A 16,801-nucleotide genomic window follows, 5' to 3' on the forward strand; every position below is an offset into this window, starting at 1 on the left:
GCTCTTGGATCTTTGGAGTTGTGATTAATATGAACTGCAGGATTCATACCGCATTTCAACCTGAGTGCAGTCTTTGCCCAGTTTATTTTCCCATGTTTCTTCAAGTTGAGTTTGAGTTTGTATTCAGCTTGAAGAGTTATAGATAATACGTGTTTTCCAATTGTTAAATTGGAGGAAAGTAGTAGTAGACTTTAGGAAGTCATTAGTGATTTTGGTCATGTGTCCTAGCATTGTGTGATTAGCATGCTTTATATTTGTCAAGGGAATTGGTGGTACAGCAGATTAGGTTAATGAGTAGTTGTGCATGTCCTTGTAATTACTTCTAGATTTAGAAATAATAACACTGTTAAAGACAAAGCCACCTAGTACGTGCCTAGCGTAATGCAGGGGGGAAGGATCCTCTCTGCCTTCCACTGTGACTTGTACGGAGAGCAAAAGCTTGTACACAAAAACCTAGCTCTACTCCTACCCCCAGCATCTGAGAAAAGAGCCAAGGTAAGGTTGACGAAACTAAGGATTAAGTAATTGAGGACAGCGCAGATTTGATCCCAGACGAGCGTGGCACGGTGCTGTACTTTCCTGTAAGTCCAAGCATTATTACTGTTTTACTCTGCGGTATGAAGGCTCTTGAAAGTCTTGTCAGAATGATTTCTAAGGTAAACCCAAAACAATGTTCTGAGGCAATGCTGTCATCAACCTGCAATCATGTTACTCAGTGAAAGCAAAAATTCTTCAAAATACTGTTTGTGAGGTTTTTTTCTGCTAAATGGGAGACACTAAAGAAAGAAACTTCTCGTTTTAATCTTATTCAGGTATTTATCTGTCAGACTTGACGTATATTGACTCTGCCTACCCATCAACAGGGAGCATTCTGGAAAGCGAGCAAAGAACAAATTTAATGAACAACATTCTTCGAATTATTTCAGACTTACAGCAGTCATGTGAATATGGTAAGCTAGTGTATAAATATTGCAGTATTAAAGAGAACAACTTTAAAAGCTTTGATATTTGTCTTCTATAATGCAATCAGTGTAAGTAAGGCCCAACCCATTTGAATGCCATTAACACTCTCCCTCACCCTCTCAGCCAAAAGTCTAAGTTTACTCTGGTATCATTGGTTATGACAGAGCATCAGCATGAGAAGACAGAATAAAATTGCCCTTTTCTTACATCGCATATTTTTTCAGCACATATTTTCTGATGAAAAATGAGGAATACCCTGTACTTAACAGTAGTTTTACTGGTACGTTATAAACTTGTATCCCTATGTTTCATAATTTTATGACTACAAATTCTACACATAATAGGATTGATTTTGGAATAGCACTTTTACTGGAGCTAATAAAATATTTTCCACTTGTCTTTTGGGCATTTAACAGTTCTGTTCATAGATCAAATGTATTTTTTATTCAAAGGTGGTCTCCCTCATATTCCACTTCAAGTTCTAGTAAAGTTATAAGGCTGTATTTGTGATGGTGGAATGTGAATTAGCACAGGATTGTGGCTTGTTCAGCCTTGAGAAAAGGAGGCTTAGAGGGGATCTCATCACCACGTACCAGTACTTAAGGGGCAGCTACAAAGAAGATAGAGACTCCCTTTTTACACGGAGTCACATGGAGAGGACAAGGAGGAATGGACACAAGTTGCAGTTGGGGAGATTCCGATTGGACGTGAGAGGGAAATTTTTCACAGCGAGGACAGTCAACCATTGGAATAATCTCCCCAGGGAAGTGGTCGACTGGGCCACGTTGGACACCTTCAAGAGTCGGCTGGACAGGGTGCTGGGCCATCTTGTCTAGCCTGTGCTCTTCCTAGAAAGGTTGGACTAGATGATCCCTGAGGTCCCTTCCAACCTGGGATTCTGTGATTCACTGAAAGCTCAATATAGTAAGAATGTAAGCTGTGAAGGAGTCTGATACAACCCTCCAGGTTCCCGGTTTTGGGCTTCAGTTTGACCAGGAGGCACTCTCATTTTCCCCTGATACAAGCTCTGATAAGCAGAGCTGCTCTAGGGGGATACATACCTGGTATTATGGGTGTGGGGAATGTCAGCTCAATGGGTGAGAATTGCTATGAAAGACGAATATCAGCATCAGTAGGGACTGTAGTTTGTACTTCCATATCACATAAAACGGCAAGAGATTTTATTCTGTTTAAATAATTTCTGGAAAATAACTTTGCTTACCAATTAATGGTACAGTGGTAATTAATGTCATCTGTTCTCCAGATATTCCTCTGTTGCCTCATGTCCAAAAATATCTAAACTCGGTTCAGTACATAGAAGAACTACAAAAGTTTGTAGAAGATGACAATTACAAGTAAGTATGCAATACTACAACTGAGTGTATCTCATTACAAAATAACTTTTATAACACAAAGCCTGTCACTTTTAAGATTGCACTTGCATCAGGGGTTTATGTGTCTCAGATGCACCAGTTGCAAGTGGTGAGGTTACAGTAGGGTCCTGTGCTCAAGACAATTTTCAGCATGCTGGATGGCATCCCTCCTTCCTTTTCGATGCCTGACTGCGTCAAGCCTGAGCTTTCAGGTCTGTTTGGTCTGAGTTGATCTGCAGACCAATTTGAATGTTCGCTAATGAAGACTCAGTACTTCTGGCTCACATGTAACACTGTTCAGTCAATGGATCCCAGGACTGGAGATAGCTTATGTCATTTTTCATCAGAACAAGGTCATCTGTGCATCCACTCCCAAGTTATTGCTGAGGGTGACTTAAGGCTTTCACTTTAATATATATTTCACTTTCATTTTATAGTTTTCTTTTTGATAAGGTTATACAGTGTGAGTAAAATGTAAACGCTTGATTTTTGAGAGGCAAGATATTGTTTATCTGTGTCCCTGCCTATTCTTCCCAGAATACCACCCAGAACAGAGGTTTCTACTTCCTTAATTAAAAGACTATTACTGTATTTAGTGATTTGGCATCCAGCAAAACCAGGGCATGGAAACCTCTGGGAAGATATGGGAACATGCCCCAAGGATAGGAAAAAACCTAAAGCAAACCTGTTGCATATGAAGAAAGTTTTTGTTCACTGGCTGACTTCCTTGAGGAGGTTCCACACCCATTCCCATCCTGCCTGTCTGGGAAGTTGTCACCTCAGTTGTGTTGAATTGGTTGCTACATTCAAACGGTGAGAGGGGTACGCACCCTAGAGGAACAGATAGAGTTTACTATTTAGTAGCCCTAACTTGGATTTACTAAAAGGCAGCAAATGGGGACCCTTCAGTTTATGTCAAAGAACAGTAAACAAGAGCTCAGACACTTGGCTTTCCTTCACATGTTAACAATCTTTAAGATTTGTAAAATATTCTCTGCGTGTCCATATGCAAGCATCCTGCTTTACCTTTTTGCTGAAATGTTCTATGGCCTGATTCTGAAAGTATTGCTTGCTTATCACTGAGGGTGAAGCTCTGTGGTCAACATCTGAAGGAAGGAAAAAAAAAAAACCACCACCCAACCCCCAAACCCAAGTTTATCAGCTGCAGCGTCTGCTTCTTAGTGGCATATTGTTTTAATGAATTCAACACACCACCTTCCTCCGCCTTTGTTAGATAGGACTCGCTACTATAGTGGGGAGTTTTACTGCTGAAGGAGCTACAGTCTCTTCATCCTGTACAACCCACGTTTTGATAGCAGGGAAATGAATGGAGACAATTGCATGAAATGCAGAAAACATGTTTGCTATTCAGAAAGTCTGTTTTTACACCTGTGGGTTTTGTATGTCTCCAAAGTGAATTTTTTATGGAGGAGTGTATTTTGAAGAACTATTCTTACTGTATGTGACTATTACCTTTTATCCCCTAAGATGTCTGCAAAAAGGTTGAAGAGAACAGCCGTTGTAACTTGGATACGTGTTTCTTTTTCTTCCTAAAGGATTTTATTTTAAAAAAATAAATTTTAAAAATGGTAATGAATCATTACTAAACTGTCTGGGGATGGGAGGGAGAGGAGCTGTCAAACTTTGAACTTCTTTTCCCCAAAATGAGTAGATGCTTTTCCAACCCTGCTAATTTCAAAGATTCTAGTTCTGCAAACTGTGTGTGGACAAGATATGTTTGGTCTTCCTGGAGTTCTCTGCTCTTGGAGTCTGCCCTCTTTGGGGTACTGTTGGAAATGGCATTAAAAGTGCCTGTTACAGAAAAAGCTTGAATTATGGATGCAGTCAAATTGATAATGTATTTTCCGAAATGCAAAAGGAAGGTTTTGGCTTTTAGACCAGTGAAGACAAAAGGCTTGGCCCAGCACACTACTGTACTTTATAGAAAAATTTAAAATATGAAGTGTAGTAAGTATCAATATTTTAACCAAGGTGTGGGGAGCTGTTTTATACTTTTTATTCTTCCCTTTTTTTTTATGCTAGAGTAGTGGTGTCGTCGCTGGGTTTCATGTATCTGCTAGCAGTCCCTGGGCCATGTAGGTCCTGGCATACGTGTGGCCATGTTTTCCCTGGAGGGCGGTGCCAACGCAGAGCAATGGCCTCTTCCCCTGCTCTTTCCACAGTGTGACTCTGCCTCACCTTGTTAACAGCTCATGTTGAGCTTTTGCTCGCAGAGGGTGCAGATAGCAGCTAGCGGCTGTTTGGCTGCTTGTGGCTGGCTGTGCCAGCTGTATCAGGCTCCGTGATGCTGAGGAGGTTGCAGGGCTGTGCTGTAGCCAAGGTTTTGCTCTTGAGTCTAGTCCTTCTTCAGCATGGTATTGCAAACCTGGCCTGGTCTATATGAACCAAAACAATAGACTCATTTATTACATGATGCCCTAGCACGTAATTTCTTGAATCCTGAGCCCTGTTGCAGTACTAGGGTTTTTCCCATGTGAAAAAAAAAAAATTTAAAAAGTTTGGAAATAATGTGTGCTAAAGATAACTATGCATGGTTTGTATTAATTTTATAGTGTTTCTTGCAATTACAGAAACAGGCAGCTTTCAGTTGTAAATTTAAAAAAATAATTTTTCAAAAACTTACTTTTATGTGGTTCTATTTCCTCCTAAAGTAATTTTTAATGCTTCTTTAATGCAGACTTTCATTAAAGATAGAACCAGGGACCAGCACCCCCCATTCTGCTGCTTCCAGAGAAGATTTAGTAGGTAAATGCTTAATAAATGTGAGAAGACTTGAGGTTGTCAAATGCATTATTTTTGAGTTGCAAATGTCGAAAATATTTGCCTGAGGCTAATAAAAAAGTGTGAAGTATAAACACTGTATATTTGTAATAAAAAGTCTAAAGGTGATCTGTAAAGAAATTCTTTCAAGGAATTGAGTCAGTTTTTTAGGCTCCTGTATGTATTGTGGCACTAACTTGTCAGTGTCATCTGGGGTGAAGAGCTATTAAATATTCATTCTTTGTTGCGTCTAGACAGAAGGGCTTTCATCTAAACTTGTCATGGTATAATATGCTTCCAAAACCGAACATTATTTTTGATCAATGCCAAAAGTGGTAGAAGGCAGGAGTGTTAAAACATAGAATCAGTGGGACCTGTTTAATGCCGATATAGCTTAATGCAGCAACCTTCAGGGCTTACCAAATACTTGTAACTAGATGGTGCTTATTTTTAATCCTATGTAAAAAACCCTAAAGTACAGGGTTTTTTTTAAAATTATCAGTATATCAATGAGTTTTATTACAGGCTATCTCTTACGAATTGGGTTAGGAAGTTTTGTGCAACTCCTCAACAATTTTCTGAGAAGTAACCCTGTGACAGTATTTCTAAAGCTACTCGGGAATAATGTCATTTTTTTGTTCCCAGGCTCTGAAGTTGGAGCATCTCCACAAAGTGGACGGAAAAATGTTGCAGCTGAAGGAGCCTTGCTACCACCAACACCTCCTTCTCCTAGGAACCTGATACAGCATGGACATAGGAAGTGTCACAGTCTGGGATACAAGTCAGCATTTTATTTAACCTGAAAATCCTAAGCTTTGTGATGTATCATCTTTCAATACAAAAGCTTTGCTTTTAAAAAGTAGCATGATTTCTACACAATACTTCACTTAGAGACCAATTTGTGGCAAGAGAGCAAGCTCAGAACTATAATGGTAGCATCCCAACCCAAGAGAATTAGTTGATAGGAAGACACTGCAGCTGTTATGGTGATAAGAATAGCCAATGAGTTAATCAAAATAGGTTCTTGTGGAATACAAAACTCTCAGTTACAGCAACTCAATGCCAGTGTAATTCTTTCAAATTCAAACTGAAATAATTGCTTTATTGGTATTTTTGTAGCGAGATCTCCTTTGTAGGCTTTCATAGAACTTTGTATAGTAATGGCTTCAAGTTTTTTCTAATAGGTGTACTTCTAATTAATATCTTAATTGTTATATCATCAATTCCCTTGTCATCTTTTCAAAATGCAAGGTTGTAGCTGTTCAGTAATTCATCTCTTGACTTATATTGTGTAAGTTTACCTTTAGTGAGCTAGAATGCAATTCTAAAGTTGAATTGTGTGTTTTAGTAAGACAAAAATATCTTAGGATACTGAATATAATTTTTAAAGTACTCCTGACTTTCTTTTTGCTTCAAGTGCTGTGCAGTTTTAAGACTAGCAATTCCTACACGTATCATAGTTTGTGCCCAATTGCTTGTGACTTGAGCCAAGATTTAGTTTTGCATTCGGAACACACTGCATGCAATCCTTTAGGATGTTAAAGCAACAACTTTTGAAATGTATCTAAAATAATGTTATAACAGTTTTATCCTTGCTCATTTTTAGTTTCATACACAAAATGAATACAGCTGAATTTAAAAGCGCAACATTCCCCAACGCAGGACCAAGGCATCTACTGGATGACAGCGTCATGGAACCTCATGTCCCATCCCGAGGGCAGGCAGAAAGTTCCACCCTTTCTAGTGGAATTTCAATAGGTAGGAACTGTAAATGTACCCATGCAGTATGTGGTCTTAAAGATTTTAACATGATTAGTTGGCAGTACTATGCTAAAATACCAATTCTATTTTAGAATAAATTTGAGAAATATAGATGAAGGGTGGTGTAATTTATACAGCATGAACTGACAAATTATAAAGGCGGCAGTTTTTTTAATCTCCTTTATTGATACAGCCTCTGATACTCGTCCTCTTCTGTGAAGGGGGTGGAGGGAAGTGCAGGGCACCATTTTAAAATTAAAATCCAAATTAAAAATGTCTTGTGGCAGGATTTCCATTTAAAATGCATATCAAATTGACACTGAGAACTGTAAATTGCTGACAGTCTTTAAGAGCAAAATTTCTAAATACTCCTGACTTCTGTCAGGAGTAAATAGCAACTTAACTTTCAGATACTTCAAAATGTCAGAGTCTACTTAATTTTGGCAAGTTATTAATCTTCAAATATTTAGGGTATTCTTTTTGAAAACTTCTGCTTCCTGAGTTTCTTATGTGACAGCAGTTGCTCTTTTCCTGTTAAGCAAACATCCTTAAAGTTGAGGGAGGGCAGGGCAAGTGCCTCTCAGATCCACCTGACTGCAGCAAGGGTTGAGAAAAGGAACCTCTATCGCAGTACTTTTTCTCAAAATTGTTAGCTTGATATAATTCAACAGTCTTCAGGTTTTATGCTTTTATGGCAATAAAAGATTTTTGTAGGGTTACACATTTCTTTGGGTAACTTCATTTCAAAAAACAATTCCGCTTTTTAGCCTTTGCGGAGAGAAACATGGTCACGTGGTTTCGTATTATGCTGTTTTCAGGAGCTGTCCATGTCTCTTGAGGAGAAGGCCATATACTGAGCAAACAGTAAATATATTTTTCATGTGGAAAAAGTCAAATATTTAGAGGCAGTAATTTAGAAAAATTATGTTAATAAATAGGTCTGTGGAACTGGCTTAGACCAAAGTAGTTTGAACCTGTTCATATGAGACAGTTTCCACTATTAAATGTGCATTGCCTGTCCCTGTTTTCTGCAGGTTCTCTCCTGTGGCAAAGTTTGCCATTTCAAAATCATCCAGCCAGAATGGTACTTCTCATCAGCATACAGACAGCTTGCGTTCTCAGGGGTTGTACAGTACAGGAGAACCAAAGTTCTGTCACCTTCGAGATGTAGCTTTACCCTTTTCTCAGTGCAGTTTTTTACTGATGTTTTCTATATAAATATCTAAGAAACTGCTCAGCAGTTGATCCTTTTTTTCCAGGGTAAATTATTTATTTACCACCACTAGAGCCTATTAGGGAAGGTTTGCCAGAGCAGACAACCAGTTTTTTATGAGGTACAATTAAGAACCAGTCACCACCTAGACATTTTGGAGAATACAGGGTTTTCATACTTTGTCTCATCTCTGAATTGTTAAACTCTGTTCTCTTGTGTAGCTCAGGCATGACCTTGTCGATGGGAGGCAGTCACCCTTACAAGTTGGAACAAAATTACCACTTTAGAAGACTTTTATAAATAATTTGTAAAATAGCAACCCTATGTATTTTAAGATGAGCATTTGTGGTTAGAGCTTCCCTTCTCCCAATTCTTCTCCACCTCCAGCCTCCCCATACTCAGATACTTTAATCACTGTTTTGACAGTCTAGCATAATTGTTATTTTTTGTGCTTTTTGATTATGAAAGTTTCAATGACACAAGATTAGTAGAGGTGCTAGAAATACATATGGAGGAAGAAGGTAAGTGCTGGAGGCTTGCAGTATCTTTTACTGAAGAATTCTTGGAAATGTAAGTTTTCTGGCATTCTGTGCTGCTGCTTCAGCAGGATTTGAGGAAGTTGATTGAAGCTGCTAAGTTCCTCCATCATGTTTGAAGTAGCCTGTTTACTCAGTACTTGGAAATAGTACAGTCACTGCAGCAGAGAGGAGGTTTACAGTATTCTACAACACAACTTCAAACGACGGTCAAGAAAACTTCTTCTGAATATGTGTGCTGAAAAGAGTGTTATTCCTTACCTTGCCCATAAATGTGGATTTAAAACTGTTACTCTAGCAACAGGACTACCTTTTTTTAGATCTAAACCTATATAGGACTTCTTTTTTTTTGATAAATGATCCCTCTTCAAAACAGAGACAGTGTTTCTGATATGCCAGCACCTTGAATGTGACCTTAAAGACAACTGCAATACTATTTTAAATCACACTCGTGCTTTGAGAGGGGTTCAGACCTTCCCAATCCTTTCATATTGGAGGATCTGATATAATCTGCCTCTGCATCAAATATCAAGAAAGCAGCAATATAACAACAGTTACATTTACAGGATGTTTGCATGCAGTACTCTACTGTTACAGTGCTTTAGCTATATCAATAAAGCATGTGAGTTTGTGCAATTTTTTCTGTCAGGCCTCGTGTCTGAGTTGCCTTTGCTGTTAACAGATTACTGTAGTCCACTTATAATTCAGTAAAGCAATTTATAGGCATGTTATGAAGAATCAACAGATTAGTCTTTGTTTCTTTTTCCACGGGTGAACACACCAACTTCTTCAGATACATCAGGACTCTTCCACTTGGATTTCTTCAGCTATCCCTGTGATAGAAGCTATCAATCTGTGATAGAGATCAGTTAGTGTGTCACTAGGTTTGAGATTCATGGCTGGATGAAATTCTGTTCTGCATATAAGCATGCTAAATCCGAGCAGAAAATCCAGCAGTGCGTGTCTCTCTAAACTAAAAGCACACATTCAAGTGATGATGGACAATTTTGATTGTGTTGTGCTGATGCACTGTTCTGAGAACGGTGCATGCCATACTAAAATTTTTGCATCAATGTAATTCATCTTTCAGATATGAAAGGTACACTAAGTGGGTATTTTTCTTTGCACTGAATGATTCCTAAAGCAGCAGCAATGCAGAAAGCGACCCAAGAATGGGATTTCCTGAAAATAGGCATATCTGTAATATGACAGCTGTGGTCAGAGATCTTTATCAGATTATTTTCTTAATTTCAGGGTCTGGAGGCTGATTGTGTACCTTCAACTCACTCTGCAAAAACCTAGAATTAAAAAAAAAAATATAGCCCTGGTTTGCATTAATTTCTCATCCTTGGGTCAAAACAGTTCTTGTTCCTAAAACTATGAGATCGTGTTCAGCAGGCGGTCATATATTATGCTAGAGTAGGGGAGATGTGCATCTGGTTCTATTGCCATTTTACTTCGTAACATGGGTGCTTGTTATCTGAACGAAAGTGAGAAATCTTTTTCCAACAGTGCCAAGGCTCTCCTAATTGGAAGGAATTAAACACTTGACCAGTCATATATACAATATGAGAAGTGAAATGTTCTCTTGAATTCAGGAATGTAACAAGAGGAAATGGTCTCTTCTAAGTTTTAGACATTCATAACTTAGCTGCATCTGAGCTAGTCATTTGGAGCTCTTGATAATCACATAGAGAATTAAGATTTTGAGGGATATGATTCATCTCATTCCTAGGTTGGTGGCTAAAAAGAGGCTATAACTTGTGTCCTTAAAGCCCCACTTTATTTATGTTGACTGCAAAGGGACTTTTGACATAACACGTGAAAACACAGACAGATGAATACTGCTGGAAATGTCTGGTTTATGCTGGCAATCCAGAATATCTGCTTTTAGTAAATTGAGGTAGATGCTTTTACTTTGCAGTGAAAATTCATTGAAAACCCCCACTATTTGCTATCAGTAAGCCTTAAAGCTACAAGATAGTTTTGTTCTGTGATCCCTCTGTTTTGATGAGGTCACTGTATACACTCTTTCAAAAGAGTGAGCTTGCCCTTCTGAGGTCTAAGCATTGCTCTTGGCTGGGTTGAAGAAACCATCTGCATACTCTTGCCAGATGTTCTCCTGCATGTATTTGCCTGCTGTCACCTCCTCACCTAAAAGCAGGATTAAATTAGGATGCTTTTACTAGATCATGGCTCCACTCAGAAATAGCATGAAACTTCCTTTTATTCATAAGAATTTCTTTAAGAATACATGATTTTCTAATACTTCCTGATTTTCTTATACTTTTTAAGGACTTGTTCCTTGCTTAAGTGTACTCTCAAGTATTTTTGCAGCGATGTTCAGCTCACTTCATAAATGTTCTCAGGAGTTTTGGATTTCCACCATTTCTTATGATTTGGCTCAGCTGCTTTACTGAATTTCTCTTCTGAAGCTGAATTTGTTTACAATGGCTAGTTGTCCAAACAATTATGTAGAGGTAAAGGAACAGGGTAAAATAGACCCCTCTCTTCATATATTGCTTCTGTGTGGCTTTTCTTCTCTTACAGCACCTAATGTATGGGATGCAAGGTAATTTTGCTTAGGAGGCCTTTATTTTCTTTTTTTAAGGGTGCAGTCCCACCTGTATACCACTGAAGAATAGATGTCAAGGTATGAACGCAGAAATACTTGGCTGAAATTGAGAATATAATTTTAGGTATTTAAAAATTCAAAGAAAACACATTTATGGATTGTGTTTGTAGCAGTGTTGGATGCAAAGTCAGTTCTAACTTTGAAGTGTTTTCTTTGTCAAACTATTTCTTTTTTTCAACTTATTTTTCCTAATCTACAATGATATGGGTAAAAGCTTTGGAAAGACTAAGGCTCTTAAACATTTGCTTTCATTTGTCTGTTCTAATCACTTGAGGATAACTTGAGCCTTTATTCTAATGCAATCAGAGAAATTAATGCTGCAGAGTCAAAGAAAGGTATTTCAAATCAGTGTGAATTAATGTGAGAAAGTGCATTTGTAAGAACAGTACATCTTCAAACCTAAACTGGCATAAAATGCATACAAGAATATTAACATTTCAATGAATTCCTCTATTAAGTCACCATCTTGAAGTACTTGAATTCTACAAGGGATTATATTTCTCTTTAAATAAATGAAGTATAGGTGTAGGTATACAGTGTATGCATTTACTTCCAGGTTTTTGGCAGCCTATACAGTAGGGAAGAACTCTACACAGCCAATGTTTGTTTGATTCCTTACCCTGTAGTATATTGTTCAGGTGTTTAAGACTCTGAGTCATCAGCCATCTGCATCAGAAGATCAAAGTTCGGGTAAGGTTTCAGGCAGAAGGAATATGGTTTGTTTGTTTTCAGTATTTCATTTAAATGAGTGTATAGATGCCTGTCTCTTGCCCTAAATGTCTATACCCAGTTTTGCTATTGTAAACTGCTACTTTATTAGTTATAGGGTTAATATAAAGGCTGTATAATACTTTAAGTTAAAAATGCATATGTAGGTGTCTGGATTTGAGAGAAGGAAAGGGATATACAGGAGTTCTATGGCACCCCATTTCTTCCCCTATCCTTATTAGTGTTGTTTGGTCCAAGGCATGCGCTCTGTGTTTTGCGATTAATGCAGTTGTACAAACCCCCTCTTTATGTCCCATCTTTATCCATTTGGTTATTTGCTTTTGTTAGTTTTTCATTATGAAACTCGTTATCAGTGATGGTATTAACAGTTTGTGTCAATTTTCTGGCATCACATTGCTTGAGTCATTTGCCAGTCTTCACAACATTCTTACTTGGCTAACTAGCAAGCTGAAGTTGAGCTATTTAAACTTTACTGTACAATAGTTAAATGCTAATAAACGAGTTAAATATATATGAGGATTTTCAGTATGGTCCTAGACTGAACAAGGCAGAACATAACTTTTAGGGCATGGAGTCCATCTCCGTCATGTTAGCTGGGCTGTGTTGTGCTACAGCAATTGATGTTCAGGCCTCTTGACCAATGTTTTGTGTTTCAGCGTTCGAATTTCAAGCTCTATTAGGTCAGTCACCAGCTATAGTGACTAGAGCTCTGGAAGCACTGTGTAACTGGAGCCAAGAGAGTGTCAGTTACAGATTTGAGAAGGGGAAAGAATTTTTGGTCTGAATACTTTTTAAACTCTTTGGGGTTGGTTTGTTTATATTAACACCTGTATAACTTTGGGGACTAACTTCTGGATAAAGGAAGCCTGTGTTAAATGTTCAATATCCTCAGACTTTCAGCAATGAGTGGATGCCGTGACCAGGGGGTAATGGGTATGCAATGGTATAGGCATTCCCTACCACATAACTGGGAACCTAGCCGGACACTGTTTGTGTGGCCATAGGGTAGACATATGTATATGCACATCTACAAATGCAAACAGAAAATTCATGTCTGTATTCAGCTGCAGTACTAGAGCTCTGTGTAAACAGTCCTGAAACTTCTCAGATAATCATGAACACAGTTCGCAAAAAAAAAAAAATATTAAAATTGCCAATTGCTGTTATTCCTAAGATAGGAAAAAGCCTTCGTGTTAAGTAGTAAAGATAAACATTACTCTGATTTTTTCTAATCCTGTACAAGAAAATTTAAATTTTATTAGCGGTAAAGAAAACTAGGAAGATAGTGGTTTGTGTCATAAAGCCAAAACTTGTGTAGATCGTTACTTAATAGAAAGGACTTACACCACCTATGATTTGTTATTAAGCTTAACCTGAAGACCTGCTTGAGGTCATTGGAAAAACTCAAATATTGAGTACATACTTGAGAAGAATTTAAGAAGGTGATATATTTTTAATGTACTGAAAGAATGAAATATTTCCAGTTGAGGTGGCAGTCAAATAGCATACTTAATGTTGAAACAGAATTTGGCTAGACATCTAACTTAAGTTAAACAGTTCCTTTCACCTTTCTTTTGTTTTGGAGGAAGGGGTGTAATGTATATTCTTCTGCTTTTCAGAAAAGGTGGTTTTGTTAGTATCAGAACTTTTGTTGTGCAAAAAATCTCCTAGATTTTTTTAGAAACTAAAAATATCCTGTTAGAGATGATCTATATAGATGTTAGAGAACTAGTCAAAGGCTAAAATTCAACCTTTTCCAGGTTTCTATTACAATTTTTTAAAACCTGTGTAGGCATCAATATAAATGTTAAATCAATAGCTGTGATGTTTGGCTCACTTTTTCCAAAATAACATCACTTTTAAAAGTGTAATTGGAAATTTCTGTATTAAACTTTTTAAATGAAACTTTTTGTTTACGAATCCCCCAAATTCATTTAATTTTTATAACTCTACCGATACTGTAACAGGGATTATCTCTTTCTGAAAGATGACTTTTTGGCTCTTTTGCTCTAGATTATTTTGCATTTCTAAAAACCAGCACTAGCTTTTAAAATCTTTCTGTAGAGTACTTAGTACAATGTTTCAAATATAACTTCCTTAGCAAAGCTAATATAGCTGTCATCAAAATATAATTTCAGGTAAAATTGTAATGTATTGGCCTACTTTAAATATTAAAAAATTACTTAATAATACAGTATTGTTAGGGATTCTAATTATGTGGGTTTCTATCGCATAGGCCTCAATCAAGTGGAGCTCTAGTCATATTAACGTTGCACTTCTTGTTACAATAAAGCTAAATCTATGCAGTAATAAGGAAATAAATAAGATTCTGAGTGTCCCTAATAACTTCAGTGTTGGCTGGGTGACTATGGTAAACAAGAATTACCGCACCATTTTGCAGGACAGACTGCCCCACGTAGCGTTAAGGAAAATTCCAGTTATGTGCAAGGAAAACTTCTGTCACTTGCAAGTTGTGAAACACAATAACAGGTTGCTCAGAGACTGTAGACTCTGCCTCCTTGAAGAACATGACTAGATGAGGCCCTCAGCAATCTGGTCACCAAGTTATGTTTGTTTTGACTAGAATGTTGGACCAGATGACCTCCGAAGATCCCTTTGAGTCAGAATTATTACGAAATACATCAGTAGGCCAACCTATAGAAACAAATAGGAGAACTCTGGACGGGTCTGGATCAGGCCTTCTTAGAAACAGTCTGGGAACTGACATACTGGACAATTAAATTTGCTTAGAATAATGCATTCTGTGCCTTAGTTTGATGTGAGTGCGCCTGGTGGTAGCATCAGTTATTCACTTCCTATTCATACCATTCTCTCATTTGTGCTCCTTGGTGGTAGATGGCTCAAGAAACTCTGTCTTGTCTTCACAGCAGCCCAGGATACTGGATTCCCTTTCCTGAGAAATCATTATACTTGAAACCTACCTTTCTAACTGTCATTTCACCTGCTAAAAGGATTACAGTACTTTAAGATCTTGCTGTAAGATAAGATATTCTACTGTAAACAGTCTTCCTCAAAGACAGTCAGCTGGGACATCTTACCCAAAATACCTGCTTAAAGTTGTCTCTGAATTGTGACATCTGATTCTGTCTCTTCATCCCCAAACCATGTTACTTGTTCATTCTAAGTGACTTTGTATATTGCCTTACAGAGAGTGCAGCTGTGTTTTTATTTGGATGAAATAAATCATTGAGCTTTTCACTGTAGTGTGGATGTAGAATTTGCTAAAAATATTTACATTTGTTTCTTCCAATGATAAGCTTTGTTTTGGGATTTTGCAAACTGCTACCATAACAGCAGGCTCTATCTGGCCAGGTTGCTCCAACTGGTGACTCCAGTTTTGCCTGGGATACTTCATGATCTGTCTGGTGGCATCCTATATAAAAGTGTTTAGGACAATGTGGTGTTCAGCCCACAGATTCTCTTACTTTTCCATGGTGCAGGTCAGATGTAAACTGTGCTGAACAGAACTTCTGATTATTTTTGTAGTCACTTTTTACTCGCCTGCATTGTGGCACCAGAATGACCGCTGATAGATTAAATTGGTGCAGACAGCCACTTGAAGGAAGAACACTTACTCAACTGTAGTAACTGGTTCTTTGATATGTTGTCCTCACAGCTACAGACAAAGCATAAGTCACAGAAGTATAAGTAACTGTACTTTTCTTTTATGGACAAGCTGCCTGCTGATATAACCTTTTAAGCAGATGAATGGTTAAGAATCAATGATCTGAGAATATTAGGTACTAAAATCTTAGACACTTCTAGAAAATAATGAGTCACCTGTTGCGTATTGTGCTCCCCTTCTTGCAGACTTTTATGCCTAGCTTAGGAGCCAGTAGCTCCACCAGAACATAGCTTTTATGTCTCTCAGTTTCTTCTACTATACAAGTCCCTTTTACTGTAATGTTAGTGTGAGCCAGTTTAGGACTTTCCTTTAGGAAAAGTGCAGGATAAGCTGAGATTAAATCATCCAGTATTGGTTAGAGATCATGTTAATATGAGGATGTTGAGCTAATGTTCATAAAAGTAGCATCTAAAATTGAACTGGCTGGCAGATAAAGGCATGTATTTTCTCTTGGATTTTAAACAGAGCGCGCTTCAGTCTGTGCTGAGATTTTCGTGGCTCTTGGCTGGAATTCCCCCTGCTGTGTGTGAATTTTTATTGCCTCCATCTTTATTCTGTGCTCACCCAGTGGATATCCAGACTTACTGTTGTACAGATTAGCTTTATTCTTCAGGGCACCACTGTTCCCTGCTGACTTTCTATGTAAAATTACAGGGAACTTGTTCCCATTTTCAGCCTCTGTTTCTCTGTAGGAACCTTTAAGTAAGGTGCATTGATTCAGATTTAGTTGGTTCATTTTGTTTTTTTAAGTTTGCCTGAAAATCAGTTTGCCTGTAAATTTTAAGTTTGCCTGTAAATCAGTTCTTCCTTTTATATAGGGGTATTTAGGAGGCAGGGCAAACAAGCTGTCAAGCTAGTGTGCCAAAAGGTGGGCTATAAGCAGTGAATTAGGCTGAAACTGGGGAGTTAAGGATTTGGCTCCAAACCACCCCATGTCGGCTTGAAGTGGAGGACAAGGGTGGTAGCTGGTTTGGTCTGAAAGGTGAAGACCTAGCAAGACAACAGCTTGAACAGTGTTTATAGTGAAGTTATTGAGTTCTGTTAACAGTATTTCTATACTGATACGTATTTACTGATTTTTAACAGCATTACTGATAACACTACCTCATGTCTGTATTTAAATACTGACTTTCAGGCTGGTGGGATTTACTATAATTGTAAGAT

The 16,801-nt window shown here is 37.9% G+C and overlaps 1 protein-coding gene across 12 annotated transcripts in view; it reads left to right on the forward strand.

The window, feature by feature from the left end:
* The window catches only part of RALGPS2 (Ral GEF with PH domain and SH3 binding motif 2), a 152,321-nt gene that overhangs the window by 114,030 nt on the left and 21,490 nt on the right, over positions 1-16,801 (forward strand). For 6 of the 12 annotated variants that reach the window (XM_075096867.1, XM_075096866.1, XM_075096874.1 and 3 more), the window contains exons 9-14: positions 813-950; positions 2,228-2,318; positions 5,035-5,102; positions 5,763-5,898; positions 6,724-6,875; positions 11,239-11,280. In XM_075096867.1, coding sequence (XP_074952968.1) covers positions 813-950; positions 2,228-2,318; positions 5,035-5,102; positions 5,763-5,898; positions 6,724-6,875; positions 11,239-11,280 — 627 coding nt within the window. The remainder of the gene's footprint in view (positions 1-812; positions 951-2,227; positions 2,319-5,034; positions 5,103-5,762; positions 5,899-6,723; positions 6,876-11,238; positions 11,281-16,801) is intronic. The other 6 variants (XM_075096865.1, XM_075096868.1, XM_075096871.1 and 3 more) reach the window with 1 other exon arrangement.

This window comes from Phalacrocorax aristotelis, chromosome 6 (genome assembly GCF_949628215.1).
Source record: "Phalacrocorax aristotelis chromosome 6, bGulAri2.1, whole genome shotgun sequence".
In the NCBI taxonomy this organism is placed as follows: Eukaryota; Metazoa; Chordata; class Aves; order Suliformes; family Phalacrocoracidae; genus Phalacrocorax; species Phalacrocorax aristotelis.